Source organism: Hipposideros armiger, unplaced genomic scaffold (genome assembly GCF_001890085.2).
Source record: "Hipposideros armiger isolate ML-2016 unplaced genomic scaffold, ASM189008v1 scaffold_1144, whole genome shotgun sequence".
Lineage (NCBI taxonomy): Eukaryota > Metazoa > Chordata > Mammalia > Chiroptera > Hipposideridae > Hipposideros > Hipposideros armiger.
The window spans coordinates 74,586-94,265 of record NW_017732494.1 but is presented as its reverse complement, the minus strand read 5'-3'; the positions used below and the strand labels follow the sequence as shown (position 1 = coordinate 94,265).

Sequence of the window (19,680 nt, the reverse complement as noted above, 5' to 3'; positions counted from 1 at the left end):
GTTTCGCTTCCAAAGGCCAAGCCAGGCTGAACTTAAGCTTCTCAAGTAGGTACATCCTTCCTAGAACAGATGCAGGTCGAAAAGCTGACGGCTTTTAAGCAAGCCGGACCGGTCCTATCCACACCTCCCCCACCCGTCCGACCCCAATGGAGCAGGCCCGCCCCGCCCCGTCCTGCCCCGCCCCGTCGGGCCGGACCAGACTTTTAGGACCGCTTGGGAAGGGTGAGGAGGCCGAACTTTGGGGCCGGAAGACTAAACGGGGACGGAAAATAGCACAGGGGAGGCTTTGCTGGAGGCTTTGGGGGCCTAGAAGGGCGGCGTGAAAAAGTTTTTATGTGTCCAAAGTTTCTATGTGGGGGTGTATGTGTCTGTATTTGCGGGAGGCGCACGATCCACGTGAAACTTTTGCAGCTGGTAATTTTGAGGGGCGGGGTGGAGAGGAGGAAGATGGGAAGATTCGTTTTTTAAGGTACAACTGCAGTCATAGTTAAAACCAATCCAGATAAAATGCATTAGGAAAGAGCTCAGCTTCGTAAAATAAAGCATTGATAGTCACGTTTAAAGTTCGTTGTGGCATGGTGAACTGATTGTTAGGTTTGACATTTCATGAATCTGGTCCTGTAAGGCAAAGTAATTAAAGGCCCTAGAGTCACCCTTACCCTCCTTTCGTCAGAGCAAGACTTTTGACAGACCTTGACTAACCCGATTTTGTTTCTCTTCCTTTCACGTCTGTGTATAGCTCTGGTAGGTTTCCCCACACATTATATAAATAAACCTTCTTACTTGGAATTACCAATTTATTAATGTATTTGAAAAAAAAAAGGTTTAAATTACTTAGGAAGGTGAAGAGCTAATCATACCAAACAATGGAGTACAGAAAATCTTTCAGGGACTTAAGATTTTTGCCGAACCATTAAAGACTATACCCCCTTTAAAAACAAACAAAAAATGTTTGATCTTTTTCCCACTATCACCATTTCAGCTTAAATTCTTACCAGGTTGGAGAGATGTGTCACCATTCTAACATCAGCATCGCCTTTATAACTGGTTATAATACAGAAGGTTTGGGCTGTACCCCAGAGTGGAATTCACGTGTTTGTGAGAGAGGACCCAGGAATATGCCTATCAACGATCATCTATGTGTTCAGATGTGCTTCATGGGAGAGCACTGCTCCGGACTTCCTTCTGTACCTACAATACTATGGACCCATTTGGTAGAATGGTAAGTGGCTTCTGGCTTTTCTGAGGTTTCCATTTGATAAGGAAGCATTATCATGCTTAGCTCCACTTCTGAGGTCTCATAGAAGCTCAGTAAGCTTTAAAAATCAAATTTCAATGACTTAAGTCTAATCTTGATTAATGAATTGAAATTATTTTTCTAAGATGTTTTACACCTTGAAATTTGTCATTTAGCTTGTAATAATCATATCCGTGTTTGAATAGTTTATGCCTGATTAAATCGGCACTTTTACATCCAACCTTAGCAGGAACCTGTACTCTACCAGTTCAAATACAGTTTTACAGGCAGTTAATCCATCAATATTTTCTGCTTCTATTTCATGGAAAGTTAAAGCTGCTGGAGAAAAGAATGTATAACCTTGATGATTAAGTACTGTACAATTTTTCATTTAAACTTAGCTAAGCCCTAATGGCTTCAAAATCCTTTTACTCATATACTCAGCTATCTTTTCTAATATTCACATTTGTTGTGTGAACTGTCACCATTCTCCTGATGTTACCCAATTCATCCCCAAACATGAATGAACACTCTCGCTTTTCTTCCCTTTTTCTCTTCAGTCTACAAGTTCATCTCCATATTTTGCCACAGAAGGAAGGAAGTCCTTACTCCTGCAAGTGCTTCTCCTTCTGCAAACTAAGGCTTGATCTTAGTCTGGTGTAATGATCCAGGACTTGCCAAGCTTCTTATTCTTCTCTGCTGTATTATTTTTCTCTCTCTCCACTCTGGCTTCTCCCCCTCATCCTACCTATATCACCCACATCAATCCCTTCCGTCTTTAAAAAAAAGTTTCCTTATATTCCATATCTGCCTCCTCCAGCAACTCTTTGTCTCATCTTAAAAATACTTTTATTGACATAACTTACAAACCATATAATTCACCTTAAAAAAGTATACAAATTCAGTGACTTTACACAGTTGATAAAACCATCACCAAAATCTAATTTCTGAACGTCTTTATCACCCCAAAAAGAAACCTCTTACCCATTTGCAGTTACTTCCGAGTCCCGCCCCCCCAGGTGTAGGCAACCACTAATCTACTTTCTGTCTCTATGGATTTGCCTTTAACAGACATTTCATATAAATGGAATAGTTCTAGTTTTAATTTTTGGAGGAACCTCCATACTGTTTTCCACAGTGGCTGTACCAGCTTATAGTCCTACCAGTGGTGCCCAGGTTTCCCTTTTCTCTATATCCAGGCCAACATTTGTTATCTGTTGTCTTTTTGATAATCGTCATTCTAAGAGGTCTGATGTTAGCTGGGGGCTTGCCAGGTGAATCAGCCAACATACAGGCAGATGGAAGAGGAGAAACCAAGGCCTGGATGGTCAATCCTTAACTGATCCAGCACTGACCAGATAGATTTATTTTTCAAAAGAATCATGCACTGGTCACTTTTTCCCAGCGCAGATCTACTCCTAACCCAGAAGGCAGAAGACCCAGCAATATTAACCAGGTTCTGTGCTGCCCTGTCAGGCCTGAAGAAAAGTTGGACCTCTTCCAGCAACCTCTGGGAACAACCTCTGGAGAGAAGCAGGCCACGCCCACCTCCCCCATCCTCTACTTCCTATCCAGGGACTCCTCTTGGTGCTGCCCTGGCTCTACAGCCAACACCATGGGCGTCCTGGACACGCAGAACATTTAGTGAATGAAGTGAACAGGACTGGTTGGCAGCCACTCTGTGCCTACCGTACTGGATGGGCGTCAAGGAAGGAAGAGGTGGGGAGAAGATTCTTAAAATATACAGAGACACTTAACAACAGCACTGTTACGTTAGACTCTCTTGAGCTGGTCCTGCTAGTACATTGCATGATACATAAGCACACACATTTATGTTTCTCATTAAACTGTATATGTTGTGTGACATGAAATCCCCCTGCTTCTAGTTTCTTACCTCTTGAATCCATCTCTAACACTGCAGCCAGGGTAACCTGAAATCCACATGGCTAATCGTTGCCTTTACTTCAAAAACACTCTCTTGTGCACAGCAGTAGCTTCCTGTTGGTAATGAGACTCAGCTGTGCGACATTTTCTAAAAGGCACATTTCCCAACTATATCCCAGAGATCCTGATTCTAGGGTTGTAGGATAGGGGCGCGGGAACCGGCATTTTTCGACTATAATATATGTTTGAGACCTGCTCCTTAATAGCTCTTCCAAATGCTTTTGCCTATTTAGTTCATATGAATCACACATTCACTTCTGAAATAGAGCCATGAGACTGGGGCCACACGGAGCAGAAGTGACGCATGTGCTTTTATGCTCACGTGTAAAAAACAGCCCGTTTTGCACTGCAGGTGCCTTTGCCCACCTCAGCAACTAAAGATGCTACCTGCTCCAGATGGTATAGCTGTGAGAGTGTGGAGCCATCATCACCAACCACCTGGATCCCCGAGAAGCTATGTGGATCAGAGCCCTCCTCCAAACCTCAGCCTGAACTGGACATGTATTGGGTTGTCGGAAAAGTCATAACGCATTTTTGCAACGAAAAACATAGAAAAAATATATCATGACTTTTCCGACAATCCAATAACATGAACAAGAAATAAACAGCAAGCCACTGAGGTTTGGGGGTTCATTTAGTACCATAGCATAAACTTAGCCTACCTTGACCGATAGGATTTTTGCAAATGCTTAATTAACATTTATTTTTATCATGTATGCCAAATTGATATACTTAAGACTACCTGATTTAAATTGTCAAATTAATGCATTTTGTTTTTCAGGCTTCTCTTGCCATTTCTGTATTCTGATGAGTTTTCTCTCTCATTTTTTTTATGAGTTTCAGGTATGCAAAACAACATAATAATTAGACATTTACATCCCTCACAAAGCGATAACCCCCCTCGCAATCTACTATCCCTCTGACATCGTATATAGTTGTTACTATACCACTGACTCTATTCCCTATGCTGTACTTTACATCCCGTGACTATATATATATATACATATATATATATATAGTTTATTGTATATATATATTGTTATATATTGTTATATATTGTATATATATTGTTATATATTGTTATATATTATATATTGTAAACAATATATATATATATATATATATTGTTTATTTATAGTTGACATTCGGTATTATTCTACATCAGCTTCAGGTGTACACTGCAGTGGTCAGGCAGCTACACAGTCTATGAAGTGATCCCCCCGATAAGTCCAGTGCCCATCTGGTACCCTGCGCAATCTATACAACATTATGGATTATATTCCCCATACTCTATTACATATTCCCGTGACTATTTTGTGACTGACAATGTGTACTTTCTAATCCCTTTACCTTCTCCCCCATCTCCCAACCTCCTGCCCCATCTAGCAACCATCAGTTTGTTCTCTGCATCTCTGAGTCCATTTCTGTTTTGTTTGCTCGTTTATTCTGTTCTTTAGGTTCCACATATAAGTGAGATCATATGCTATTTGTCTTTCTCAGTCTGACTTATTTCACTTAGCATAATATTCTTTAGGTGCATTCATGTTATTGCAAATGGTAATATTTCATTCTTTTTGTGGCAGAGTAATACTCCATTGTATAAATGTACCACAGTTTCTTTACCCAACCGTCTATTGATGGGCATTTCGGTTGTTTCCATATCTTGGCTATTGTGAATAGCGCTGCAGTAAACATAGGGGTGCTTTTGTTTGTTGGGAGCTTGTTGATTACTGATTCAGTTTTGTTGGTAGTAATTGGCCTGTTCAGATTTTCTGTTTCTGATGAGTTTTCTTAGATTGCAAAACTATTAAATTATTTTATCACTGCATGTATAAGGATTTTCTTTTTTTCTCATAATTCTATTTTAATATCTTACATTAGTATTATATATACAGTTATCACAATTAATGAATTAGTATTGATATATTATTATTGTCTGAAGTTTGTACTTTATTGAGATTTCCTTAGCTTGAACCCGATGTCCTTTTTCTGTTCCAAAGTCCCATCTAGGATATCACAATACAATTAGGAGTCATGTTTTCTTAGGCTCTTTGGCTTTCACAGTTTCTCAAACTTCACTTGCTTTTGGTGACCTTACCAGTTTTAAGGAGTTCTGGTCAGATATTTGGTATAATACCCCTCAATTTTGTTTTATCTGATGTTTCTCGCATGATTAGACTAGTTTTTATGGGTTTGGGGGAATAAACCAAGTGCATTTTTTTTCTTTTTTTTTTTTAAAGCTGAGCCATCCTGCCACCTGTTGGCAGCTCAGCGACAGCTCAGCTCGGGCCTGGAATTGAACCAGCGACCCTGTTGCACAGAGTTCGCACTCTTGAGCGAGCTCTTAACCAACTGAGCCACTTGATCAGCCTTTCCAAGTGCATTTTTGAATGCAAATGTTTTATTCTGTCTCCCCTTTTCACACTATGGATGTTGTTTATGTTAGTGAAAGTACAAGCTAAAGGTCTCCTGGAAACAGGGATATTAACTCCATTGTTTACCATAAAGTTATAAGTAAATCATAAAACAAAGCTACGTTTTCCAAAGCAAGGATATTCATAACTTCAGCAAAAGGTTGCTTCCCTCCAGAAAAAGTCAGGTGGCGATTATGAATTTCCAGTGATTTCCTGACTTTTCAATCATAAATATACAGGACTATAAAGGACAGTTCTAGATGCTCAGGAGGCTCCGTAGTATAAAACGGTAGTTTCCTAACTTGCTAGCCATGAAACTCTCTGTTCAAAGTAAATTTTGCATGTCCACATAAACAAATTGGAGCAGACTGGACTGATGGAAGCAGACCCCCAGAGGGCCATAGAGGATATCTGCAGACCCACCAGTTTGGTAAGTTGATAGAAGGAACCGGGAACGAATGTACCTACTTCATATGATTCATATGAGGCTTCAATGGTAGGTGAGATGTCTAATGTCGCAAGTTTACAGCACACAGTTGCTCAAGAAATAATAAGGATTTTCTTGAGATTATACAACCAAAGCCAGTAAGCAGACAAATATGCAACACACAATGAGTAGAACTCTGAGGCGCTGATGCTAAAAATAATCCATCGATCATCTATCACTCCCAGTTTAAAACTTCAGGTTCATGCATATCAGCCTAAGTTTCTCAATACATGTCTTTATACTCAGAAAATATTATGAGAGGTGTGATAAAAAAATACAATGAATGTTTAAATAAAAATATTACTACAGTAAAAGACACATTGCCATTAATCCCCCTCAAAATACACCCCCTCGCTTTGAACACACTTATCCCATCATTCTTGCCCTTTCTGAAGCAGTTCTGGAAGTCCTATTTCATGAGTGTCTTTACTTCACCCTCCATCTTGACAACGCTCCATGTCACACATCAATTCTGATACGGCAGTTTCTGTCAAATAAAAACATTATGGTGTGTCCTCACCCACCTATTCACCGGATCTGGCATCGTGAAACTTCTGGCTCTTCCCCAAAGTCAAAATGACCATCAAAGGTAAACGTTTTGAATTGATTCAAGACATCAAAGCAGCCACAACAGTGCAACTAAAGACACGAAAGAGGACTTCCAGAACTGCTTCAGAAAGTGGCAAGAATGATGGGATAAGTGTGTTCAAAGCAAGGGGGCATATTGTGAGGGAGATTAATGACAATGTGTCTTTTACTGTAATATATATTTTTTTAATTTAAAAATTCACCGTATTTTTTTATCACACCTTGTAAATTTGAACTTATAAAACACAGGCTCATAAAATTGCATTTTTATGTTTTATATGTTGGTTTTATATAAAACTACATTAGAAAAGTTTTAAAAGAATTGCTTTTAGAGTTACTAAGAGTAAGTCTCAATTCTCTTTCACATGATTCCCTTAATATATATTAATCGTAACCCTGTTGGACTTGAGAAGAAAGCCGTGGTGTTTATCTAGTTGAGCCTCTTATTTTTATTGCTTTGTTAGCCAAAGCCTGGAGAAGTCAAGCAAGTCTCTCAACGTCACACACTTGGATCAGAACTGAGCCAGAAGAGCCCAGGGCTTTCCTACAGGGAGTGCTGCCACATGAACTGCTCCATCTTTGACCTGAGCAATTAATTGTGACTCTCTCAATTCACCCATTTTTAAGTGGCGCGATGTCCCATAAATTGTTATCCAGATATGAAAGCCAGGTCAAACTACTAATTTTGAGATTTAGCTTTCTTATTCATAAAATAAGAGCAAATCATGCCTATCTTGTAGCTCTACTATGATTAGAAAGGATATCATATACCGTGTTTCCCCGAAAATAAGACCAGGTCTTATATTAATTTTTGCTCCAACAATCTACATTTATTCATTTATTCATGTACAAAAATCTACACTTATTCAAACAGTCATGACTGGCTGATGATCTTAACTGGGGCTTATGTTTGGGGTAGGGCTTATATTACGAGCATCCTGAAAAATCATGCTAGGGCTTATTTTCTGGTTAGGTTTTATTTTGGGGGAAACACAGTATGTAACCTGTCAGGCCCACTGGTCTTTGGCCTTAAATGAACACACTTAGATTTATTGCCTTCGGATTTCAGCCTATACTTCTAGATCAGAGTTCAGCAAAGTATGGCCCATGGGTCAAATCTGGCCTGGCAGCTATTTTTGTAAATTTGGTTTTGTTGGAACACAGCCACACCAGTTCATTTATGTACTGTCTATGGCTGCTTTGGGGCTACAACAGCAGAGAGGACTAATTGTGACACAGACCTTATGACCCAAAAACCTAAATTATTTACTCCCTTGCTGTTTTCAGAAAAATTCTGCTGACCTATGTTCTAGATTGCTGAGATCATTTTGAAACTACTCTTGATTCTTTCATCTGCTGTATCATTCAGTATTTCTTTCACTGAGCCAGCCACAAATTTATTTCTCGTCAAGATTTTCATAAAAATACTTAATTAGAATGGGCAAGGAGAGTCACGGGGCACGGTGCAAGAGACTGCCTTCATGGTTGGCAGTGAGTACCACTCACTGGGCACAATTATCTTAAGTATGAATCCACTCAATTATACCACCACCCAGTTCTCACTTACCAACAGCATCGTGTGTTTGTTAAATGCCTTAAATGCAGAAGACGAGGTACAGGCTCCAAGTGATCACTGTTTCCCCTCCCACGTGGTTTCAAGCCTGTATTGTTTCTATATCCTTCAACTCCATTTCAACCCCATTTCTGAAATTTAAATTATTCATCTAACAACAGTTTTCTGGCAGATCTCCTATTAGCTGGGTAGACACCGGTGAACTATCACCAAACCCGATTATTATCCTTCCTGGGCCAACTACACTTCTCAGCTTTCTTTTCGATAGGGGTGACCAAGTGACTGAGTTTTAGCCGGTGGAAGGATTCCAACAGTGATGTGTGCAACTTGCAGGCCCCGCCCACAAGAACATCCTGTTGGTGGCCCTCCATGGGCTTTTCCTTTCCACAGCCTGGAAACAGATGAGCACGGAGACCCAAGAAACCATTTAGTAAAGATGGCAAAACCACAAGAATAGAAGGAACCTGGGTCCCTGAATCCACCACTAGAGGATAGCAACCTACCAATCAGGAATGCCAATTTCAGACTTGAACGAGAAACTTTTATTGTATTTAAGCCATTATAAATATTTTCAGGTTTGTCTGTTATAAAAGGGAATATAATTTTCACAAATACACTATCATTCCTATCATATTACTACCAAAGGTTCTGTGACTACATATGAAAATTTACTGGTAACTCAGTTTTCTGGAACACGAGGTTAATAATTCATGTAAAGTGGATATGGGTGGTCTTTCACTCTATCCTCACCTATTTTAGCCTACAAATTTTCACTTCACAGTTTTTCTATTTTCTAGTAGATCATGCCTCGTGGGAAAAATGAAGCAAAATGGGTGTGCCGCCTTTTAACAATCTGTTAAACAACGCACATCTTCCTCAAAAAAAAGAGTTCACACTTCTTTCGTGTTCTCCTTTATTCTAGGACTTCCCTTTTCACACAATGATCCTACTGTAGATAGCTAGTTTTCTAGTGTTTCTAAAATCTTACTGTGTTTTGGCCTTTCTAACACTTTTTATAGTTTTATGCTATCCTTTTATTTGTCATTGGAATATGCCCTACCTACTTCTATCTCTTCTAAGAGCTCAGGTCAGAGAGGAGAACATCTTGTCAAGTCAGGCTGGTTTCTCCCCATTTTGCTTTCTCATTAAAACTACTCATGACTTTGTTCTAGTCTTTAAAATTAGATTAAAATGTCTTCTTTAGTGTCTGTCTCTCCCTACAGGGACTCCCTTAACTGCTTAGAACATAGCAGGTACTCAGATATTATATTTGTCGAATGACTGAATGAATGAAATCATGTCCATCTTTTCTCTAAATTTGATTCCAACCTGCTTTTGTACAACTCAAGAATCAGATGTCATTAAGTTGAGCTTACTTCCTCTCTTCATTATTAAGGAATACCAGTTATCTAATACTTTTCTCTCAAAGAGAGGTTCTCAGCTTTGGCTACACATTTCAGGACTTCTGGGAAGCTTTTGAAAATCCCAGTGCTCAGGCCACACACACTGAAATCCAAATGTCTCAGAGGCTCCAGGATTCAGGCATCAGTGGGGACACTGCCCAGGTGATTTCAGTGTGTAGCTAAGACTGAGAGTTGCTGCACAGCTGCTGCTGTTTTCTTAGTACAGTCTTTCAGAGATCGGTAACTATATTATGACAGCATCTCCCGAGGAATTGCTAGATAGTAACAACAAACATATACCAATTGTTTACTATGCCTGCCATCCTACTAAGGGTATTTCATACATTATTTCCTTTAGATCTCACATCCACCCTGTGAGGGAGGTTAATGAGCTCTCCTGCACACAAGTTTACTGGGGTCAGAGAGGTTAAGGAAAGCAACGCTGTCAGGTCAGTCAAGAGTACCTGGAGTGTTTGCTCTTAACTTACTGAGATCAACAGCACAGCAGATTTCAATCATGGGCAATGCTGCCTCCTAGTAGGGCAGTAAAACTAGAACTCCCAGTTAAATTTGAATTTCAGATAAACAACAAACAAATTTTTAGTACAGGTCTGTACCAAATGTTGCATGGGACATACTTCTACCCAAAAATTATTTCCTGCTTATCAGATACTCAATTTACCTGGGTGTCCTCTATTTTTACTTGCTAAATCTGGCAAACCTACCAGGTAATAATTAAGAGATATTATTATTATCACACTGAGGGTGTGCTACTTGGCATCTAGTAGCTTGAGACCAAGGCTTCTGCTTAAGATCCTACAACAAAGCACTGTGAGTAGTGAGTGCCCAGGTTGACAAACCCAGACCCAGTAGATGGTGGGAAAGATGAAGCACTCCTACGACCACATCGCACATCACACCGCGGCAACTTTTAGTGTCTATTTCATCCCGTCTTCAGAAAGCCTTATTTTCATGCCACTTGCTGACACAGCTTCCTGTGCTTTCTCTTTCAGCCCCACATTTTCATGTACAGCTTCAAAATCCGTGGGGTCCCAATTAAGACACCCTCCCCTCTGAAGTCCTCTTTGCACCCATTTGACTTAGCTGCAATTAGCACAGAGAAACCTGGGACTGAAAGAAAGGTGTGATAAAAGCCCATATGGCAAATATAAGATAGCTGTGTGCAAAATAGGTGATTGCTAATAGAATGAGGCTTCTTTAGCAAATCTGTGTTATGAATGCCGTTAGCATGAAGGCAAGTATTTGATAACTTCTGAAGCTCTACTACCCTGCAGATGTTTTCTCAAAACTTTAGTAAAAGATGTACTGAAATGAGTTTTGCCTAAGTTATTTTATAGAACATGCATATTAGCTTGTCATGAATAAATCTAAATTTACTTTATCATATGCATTTTTTCTAGTTTGATTTTGGAACCTGTGAAAAGCATGCTGGTGACTCTTTCAATTAGTGTGACCAAACAGGGTGTACTTGGTACAAAGAGTTTTAACTTTTATTATTATTTATTTTTTAAAATGTGGGACGCTTCATGAATTTGCATGTCATCCTTGCATAGGGGCCATGCTAATCTTCTCTGTATCATTCCAATTTTAGTATTTGTGCTGCCGAAGTGAGCACGAGTTTTAACTTTTTATTCAAGAATTTGAGCTTAAACCTTGAATCATGTACCAGAATTTGAATTTCAAAAGATTTAATTTGTCTTTCTCAGATGTAACTTTAATACACTCATTTTAGGGCGTTTCAAAAAATTGTTTGCATGGTAACATGTTAATTATATCACCAAAGGTTAGAGCTTGAGTTGCTTCCCAAAGTAAACATAATTTCCTATTCAGGCTTATAAAAATTAATAAATATAAATATAATTTATTTTTAAATAGAGGATTACTATGCTTTAACAACATCATATTCACTTATCTCTCCCAAAAAAGAAGACACCATGAGTTTGGATAATATAAAAAGAGTTTTCTATCCAGAGGCTCATTTATCCTTAAAGTCCCAATAAGGATTGTCTGCATTAACAAGGGGATAATCATAATTATCACAAAAATCTAATATACAGTCAATTAAAAATATATAAACACACACTTGCATTGCATATGCTATACAGTAGGTCCTTGAAAAATACAAATTCTTTCCACTCCTCCAAAATTTGATATAATTAGATATACATGTGGAAGAATGCACATCTGGCCTAGGGATATTAATAATATAAAGAGAGAAAGAAAAAGAAACAAGGTATTTTTCCTTGATATACCAAAGACAAGCCTAGGAAGACTAAGGAAGAGGGAGAAAAAACAACTTAGGTGTCTACAAAATTCACACACATCTAACAATGTGGCGTCTTGTAGATAGAGAACCTTTTCGCGGCATCACCTGAATTAGAGAAGTGCAAGCAAAAGCAGAGGCCTGAGGTCAGCAAATCTGATTCAGAGTCAGAACCAAAATTCCACCCGCTATCCTCTTACTCATTTATTTCTCCTAATACTTATTAGTCTAAAGGAAAAACTTAGATGCTCTGGATTATTCCATAAACTCCAAACCAATAGACCCAAATATAGCACCATACAGGAAAAACTAATTGTGGTTAAAATGGGAAGGTTTCTGGAAGCATATTCTTGCTTGTCCACTGACTCACTCTGTAAACACAAGGCACCTACTGAACCAGTCAGGCGTCGGTTGTTCATCTGTGAACAGTATAATGTCTGCGTCTCGGGTGCTGGCTGAGTTTATTAGTTAGAGAATGGAGAGCCATTCAGGTTTCTATAGGAAGGAACCAGGAAATAGAAAACATATTACCACATGCACTGCCACTTACTAAGCTACAAAAGTGCTTGGTTTTTCTTTTTAATGGCTTCTGGAATCTCTTTCACTCCCTTTTCCCAAAACAAAAAAATGATATGCTTTGCAACGAGTAAGCCCATTAAGGGTTTACATGATGTTGACAGGAATGCCTTTCTATATGACAAATACATGCCAGCTTAAAGGGGTTCCTATTGATCACGTAACATCAAAAGGCCTTAGTCTGCACTTAGACGCGTAGACTCTCAACAGAATGAGATTAGGACGGGATTCTATTAAATGCTTGCTCTCATGAGTAGGTCACTCGGCATTTCATCAGTCCTCCATTAGAGTGAACTGCCAATGAAGAACCCCATAAGGCGGGGTGATATGGGGTGAGAAGAGAGGCATCATCAACTGCTTTTTCTTTTTTAAAAACACAAGCCATTAAATCTAAGACCAATGGCCCAACGTATTCACAAAGTGTAACGTCTACCATAGAATCATTTTTGAGAAAGGGAGCTGGATAGACTGTTTAAGTCCTCCGGCTTTTATGAGACCTGTATATAAAATTGCCCCCAGACCAATGAATTTGTCCTATTTTTAGAATTCTTTGAGGAAAGATTCTCTGGCATCCTGTGAAAACGATTAACTCTTTTTACTACCAGAAACTCCTTTCTTTTAGCTATTTCTAAAATTTCTAGGACATAAGCCTGTTTCTCTTGGTCTTTTAAAAAAACACGAAAAATCCTAACATATTCAAAAGTAAAGAGAAGAACAGAATGACCATCATACAGATTCAACAATTTTCAATATTTTGCCACATTTGTATCACTTAATTGCTATTTTCTTTGCCAAACCATTTTAAAGCAAATTCCAGACATAGTATTTCACCCTTCCGTGCTTCAGTGTACATGTCTACATTTTAAAAGATTTGGGCATCCACCATTAACCACTGGGTGCCATTAGCACACCTAATGAAATTAGCACTCATTCCTTTGTAGAATCCAAGAGCTAGTCCATGCCCAGTCTCCCCAATAGGTAGAAATGCCTTTTTGCAGTTGGCTTGTTGAATCATGATCCAAACAAGGTCTACATATTACAGTTGGATAAGTCTCTAGGCATCTAGACCAGTGCTTCTCCAACTCCAGTGTGCAAATAACTCACTTAGGGATCTTAAGCTTCAGTAGGGTCTGGGGCAGGACCTGAGATATTGATGTCTGACAATCTCCCAGGTGGTGCCTGGTGCCTATATCTCTGGACTCAAAGTGGACTGCGGCAGTAAGATCCTAGCAAAGGCCCCACGGTTTTTTGTTTATTTGTATGTTGTTTGCATGCCATTGGCTTGTTGCAGAAACAGGTCCGTGATCCTGGGCTATGTTCCATGGTATGGGTTTCCAGGTTTGTTTCTGTGAGATGTTATTTAACTTGTTCCCCTTTCTGTAAATGATGTTAGCTTTAAAAACTTGAATAGATTTAAGCTCACTGTTTTTGCTAAGAATATCTTATGAAGTGTTCTGTGGTTCAGATAACTATTCAATCTGTATGACTACTATTTGCTTTATGGAGAATATAATGGTAAAGAGGTGGCTCTAGAGTCAGATTTCTATGATTCAACTTCTACCTCCATCACCTACTACTTATATCACCTTGGACAAGTTAATTTTCCCCAAGCCTCAGTTTTCTCATCTGTAAAATGGGAATAATAATAATAATATCTATCTTATAAAGTAACTGTGAAGAATGGTACATGGCAAGTGTTCAATAAATGCAAACTATTGTTATTGATTTTGTAATCTTTTTTTCTCAAAGTTAAAATATCTTAGTTTCTGGGAATTTTCCTCTAAGTCCTAAAACTAACTTTTCAGCTCTTTGCTCATTTTAGGCTCTCTTATAAGTCAGCTATAGCTTTCCTCTTCTTTTGTACAGTGCAGACCACAGATCTAGACAGGACACTAAAAAAGGGAGCATATTATAAGTTTTTGGAGGATTTTCTTTTTATGTTTTAATTTATCTTTCAGATTATCATGGCTTATAAAGCATACAAATAATACTTTTTAATCTTATATCAACTCATCCAAGTAAATTTTTCAAAGACCATTAGTTCTTGATGATTCATCACAGAAATTTAGTTAATAAAATTGCACAATATGAAATGGTTCCAAATCAACCATCTTAGTGGTATTACAAACTAAGGAGCTTGTCATTCATTCATATAAATCCTAAATAAGTGATATCACATTCTGTGTGTCACTCACAAAGATATGTTTTGATATGAAGACTGGGATTTAGTCAGTAAATCTTAAGAGTTTAATGAAGTTGAGCTGATGGGACACTTTAATATTTTCTTATCTGTTTTAGATAGGCTTCTGAAGTTTGGTGAAAATCCTCAAATTAAACTCGATACTTTGGGAAATCTAAGAATCGAGGGAAGGAAGCCCAAATGACTGACTATATAAGCATAGCACATGATTTATACGGACGTGAAGTCTGCAATTGTAAATTGAAGCCATGACTTGTAAATTATTCCTTTCCTTGTAATAAATTGCATCAGCACAGAGTAGCTTAGACTCATCTTTCATAACAAGCAAGCGCTGGCCCAGATGATCAGGGCCCAAAATATATTAGGCAGTGAGCCCAACATGTTTTACACTTAGCTCTTTTTTCTTTCCCTTTTGCGCTTGATTTTCTTAGATGTCTTTCCTATGAGACTATAAATATATTTGTTTCAGACATGTATTCTCTTAGTCTAATGAGATGGAGAGTAAGATAAGAAGGTAGAATTGGCAGAGTACTAGGACCAACGCAAAATAACTGAAGGGAATATGTTGAAAGTCAATTACTTTTGAAGAGTTATTTGCAAGACAGCCATATGGTAACGGAAGAGTAGTGATATTACCATAATTTTACAATTTCCAGACATTTGATTGCATTTAGCTTGAAATGAATGATTAAAAGCCAAACATAAAAAGGAATTAGATGGAATAAGACTACCCAGAAACAAAGTAGCATTTTATAAACATATTCAGATTGTAAGCCAGTTTTCTAAAATTCATCCATATAAAGATAAAAGGCACAGAAAATGTGTTTTGTAAAAAATGGACGACACTGCAAAGTTAGGTATGCTCTTATGTGATACCACTTGTGTTCACTTTGAGCATAAAAAACTCTTTTTCTCCCCAACCTTTTAAGATCTGAAGGGTAGGTCTAACAGGATCATGCTATCTCTCTCTTCATTCTTAATATTGGCAAGATCTAATTCTCCTAGGAAACCTGCCTTCCCAATCTGTATTTAGATTTAGGGAACATATCAATAATATTTTCTCAATGAGTATAGATATCTTCTTTTTGTCTAGGCTATGAACTAAAATATTCCCAGTACCTCTGATTTTATTTGTTTCCAAATTGCAAGTATTTAGCACATATTTTTTGCACTGTATCCTGATGAGGGGTATATAAGTATATAAAGTGTTATACTAAATAGCAGGCATAGCAATTTCCTCAGAACAGACGACGAAAGCTTTACTGAAGGGATTTTTCAGTTGGTGATTAAATCACTGTGTAGCAGTAATATGTTCCCAAGTAAATTTGTGTTGAAAATCATTGAACATTTATATGTTCTTATTAGAATCAAATCTTTCTTAGTAGACTGATTAGGATCCTTTATGACATGGCTTAGCTCATTACAGGCACTCAATATATGTCACACACAACAATAATTATTTGTTGAATGAATTAAATGAATAAATACTAACAGAACACAAAGAAAACATATTACATGTTCACTAAGTGCACTCAATCTAGACTCACATTAATAAAATATCCTACCTTTTACAATTCAATTTACAACCACTTAAAAATTAAAGCCACAAAGATATTTTGGTAGGTTTTTGTGTGTGGGTACCCAAAAAAGACTAATAGCTAAATGCAAAATGAGATGCATAAACAATTCAAGGGGGAATATTTCTGAAGACGATCTGCTCTCTTAATTTCATGTGCCATCCATATGAATGCAGAACACAGTTGGTAAACATCCTCACATAACGTTATCAAGGATCACTGCAAAATAGTTGAGATTTTAGAAAACTTCAGGTTGTAATTGTGTATGTGTAGACTCTAGTCTCAAAAACTTCAAACACTTCCACAGTCCGCCAGTTCTCTTTTCTGCCCCTCAGCTCTTACCACTCACACATGCATCTTCCTTGTCTGTCATTATTGTACGGGTATTGGAGCTATTTCATCAGCATTTTCTCCTCCTCCAATGACTTCCATGCCTGATAACCATTGCCCTTGACCTGCAAGCATCTCCCTTGCTCTGTCGACCCCTTGTTGTATTGTTCCAGGCTTCACCCATGAGATCAGACCCCATATTACACAGCAAACGGCCCGAATCCTCCAAAGGGAACTGGCATAATCGTTTCTTGTGCATAATGCTGCAGATTATTTCCAGCAATTCCCGTTTAAATGTTCTGTCTGTGTACTGAACATTGGTGCAGCTGACTGCTCTCTAACCCCAATTGACTGCATCCCATGGCCACATGATAGCTACTGAATGATGGAAAACAGTCCAATAGGCTAAAAAATAAAAGAACACGTCTGGGTCGTCATCTCAAATCTTTGAATGAAATAAGTACCTTACTAATTGTATGTCTATCCTAGCTCTTAAGAGATACGCTGTTTGAATTCATTAGTAGTGTTGCTTTAGAGTTCCGCTGATCCTGATATCTTTAATTGATAGATTATTTGGCCATTTCTGAATCTGGATATATAAGAGAAGGTCATTATATGGATAGCTTCAAGATATAGTAGCTAGCTGATATCTGATTTTTTAACTTTAATTTGAATTTTGATTGCACAGAAATAGTCTTGAAAGGAAACACTTCAACACATTAATCTATTGGCAAGTACATCTCAACCTAGAACACTGTCCGCCTGACAACGGATAAATGTTTCTTTCACTAGAAAAGTCTGAAGTTCTTGTAATCCTGAATACAAAAACAAAACAAAATAAAACTATCAGTGTTACACCATTTGGTTTACTTTCAAAATTTACTCCCCCACTCCCACATCTTGGTTTGAAAAAAAATTTTTTTTCCTAACTAGCTATACACATTAGGGATTTCCAAATACAAGTAGTTTCACCATTTTGTCCTATAACAGACAAATCTAACCCAGCTTTCAAGACACTCTGAGATCACACCTGGGCTGCATGATGACTGGTCAAATGGCAAAAGTTCATACAGTTCACAATTGTGAAGGTAATTTGTAGTTGGTATAGTCTAAGGCTAAGTTTTTGATACCTATTGGTATAGTCCTTAAATGCCCAACATGGACTTTTAGATAATTTATGGCTATTTTACTTTCAGTGGTGACCAAAGAAGTGGAAAGGTATGCATTAGAGTCTCCTTCAATAAATACAACCCCTTCCTTTCTATTACCCTTTTAATAAAACTATCTTATGTTTATATACTACCTTTAGCTTTTCAATTCGTTAAAACCCTCATTTATATTCCCCTAATCAATGCTGGTGGTGAAAGGGGGCCAGGGAGTTAAGATAGAGCAGGTATTCATGATAACCGTTTTATAGATAAGAAAATGTAATACAGGGAGAGCAACAGTTACTTAGTGATTGTAGGAAGAGACTGCTAAGTACCTAACATCCATTCTTCCCTTCCTCCTTTCTGATTCTATTTGGAATAACAATGTATTTAGCAAAAAAAGCTAATTGTTCTCTTTCTTTTTCTAGGTAGCCCAGTGACACAGTTCTGGACACTGAGACATGAGCTGAGGTCTGTTAAATGTTTCTGGGAAAGTTTTTGCTTCACTGATACAGACAGGTTCCACCTCCTGCCTACACCTTCCTCCTGTCTGGAAGATGGATGTGATGGAAAGAGTGACAGTAGCCCTCTTAGACCCATGAGGAACAGGCTAAGAAAATTTTAAAGAGACCCCAGCCTTGACACCCTGAACCTATACCAGTGATTGCCTACTTCTGGACTTCTTTCCACAAGAGAAAAATAAAGCTTTATGTGTTTAGGTGACTGTAATCAGAGGGTTTTTACGCCCAGGCAAATGCAATTCCTCACCATTAGAGTTGGAACTTGAACTTAGGTTCTCGGTTTCCAGCTCTGTCATCTTTCTAGTCTGTTTTAGATTATGGTGTCTACTAATTCCTAGACTATACATTTGACCTATTCTTATTCCTTGCACCCATGAGATATATAGCATCAAGTCCTAGAGGAAGAAAACAAGGGTAGTGTCACATTTTGGATTTGATTTGATTTGATCGGATTATTTGAGCCAAACTGAGGACATACGCCAGGAGGCAAGATGTCAAATAGCTCCTACATCTTGGATTTTAATGGGTTACCTAAGCCCTAAGCAAAAACAAACAAACAAACAAATAAATAACCAAAGCCTGTTTCTGGCATTTCTCACTAATCATGTTTTTGTTGTTGTTGAATGAGCTTCTTTTGTCTCCTGGCACTCACTACCCTTTGGCAGGTGCTGTTGATTCCTATCTAGGCCTGTCTTTTCGTGAGGGCTTGAAGCTCTCAGTTACACTATCTTCTACTACCCTACCACCAGTCACCTCTGATGTGATGAGATGAGAAATGTAGAATGACTGTCGGTTGCAGTAATTTATGGGGGTGTAAACATCATTTTAACAGGTTGTTTACATTTCATTTAAGAGGGACCTGTAAATCCAGTTGAACCACTAAGATGGGAAAGCACTGAGTGAGAGGTTTTGCTGGCACTGCTCGTCTAAGGCTGCTCCTCTGGCCAGCTCAGCCCCTCCTTACAATTCCTCACTGCCCCCTCCATCCCCTCCCAGCACAGGTGGCAACACAGCATAAAGCAGCGATCTCGTTCTCATTGTTAAGGCTGCCAAGTCCTAGAATTCCAGGAACGCTAGAAACAGGGAAGGCAAGGAATGTGTTTTTTGATAATTCTATACATTTAAAAAATATCCTTAGTCGATGTTTTCGCTGTAATACAAATCAGGTAAGTAAAAGCTTTGCACATTGTAGTGTATGTCTGGCATGCTATTAAGCCCCTCTAGTAAATGATTCTTCCTTGTACCTTCCTCTTTTCTCATCTGCTGTCATGTTACTTGGTGTAAAAAGTTTACTTCCTCTGTCAGATCATTCTCTCATAGTCTTTATGTTCCTTCCACGTGCATATCAGTTCTGTAGCGCCTATCGAGGGGAAAAAAACGTTTTAAATAAAACAAAGC

The 19,680-nt window shown here is 38.3% G+C and overlaps 1 protein-coding gene across 5 annotated transcripts; it reads left to right on the top strand.

The window, feature by feature from the left end:
* The first annotated feature begins 237 nt into the window (after window positions 1-237).
* Window positions 238-18,479, top strand: LOC109376517 (uncharacterized). 5 transcript variants are annotated; one of them, XR_002122743.1, is made up of 3 exons: window positions 238-414; window positions 983-1,222; window positions 18,190-18,479. XR_002122743.1 is itself a non-coding variant. In XM_019632453.1 (3 exons), the coding sequence occupies exons 1-3, from the start codon at window positions 351-353 to the stop codon at window positions 18,191-18,193; spliced, it is 363 nt and encodes a 120-aa protein (XP_019487998.1). In that variant the 5' UTR covers window positions 238-350; the 3' UTR covers window positions 18,194-18,479. The 5 variants fall into 5 exon arrangements, 3 of the variants coding, with proteins under 3 accessions (XP_019487998.1, XP_019487996.1, XP_019487997.1); XR_002122744.1 differs by lacking the exon at window positions 18,190-18,479 and adding an exon at window positions 2,648-4,029; XM_019632453.1 differs by having other exon boundaries at window positions 238-469.
* The last annotated feature ends 1,201 nt before the right edge of the window (window positions 18,480-19,680 follow it).

Bases quoted from the DNA above. Each gene is read 5' to 3' on its own strand.
- LOC109376517 (XM_019632451.1), top strand. From the start codon at position 351: ATGTGGGGGTGTATGTGTCTGTATTTGCGGGAGGCGCACGATCCACGT. The intron at 470-982 runs GTACAACTGCAG...TCACCATTTCAG, and splicing joins GGGAAGATTCGTTTTTTAAG to CTTAAATTCTTACCAGGTTG. The intron at 1,223-2,642 runs GTAAGTGGCTTC...ACTTTTTCCCAG, and splicing joins TGGACCCATTTGGTAGAATG to CGCAGATCTACTCCTAACCC.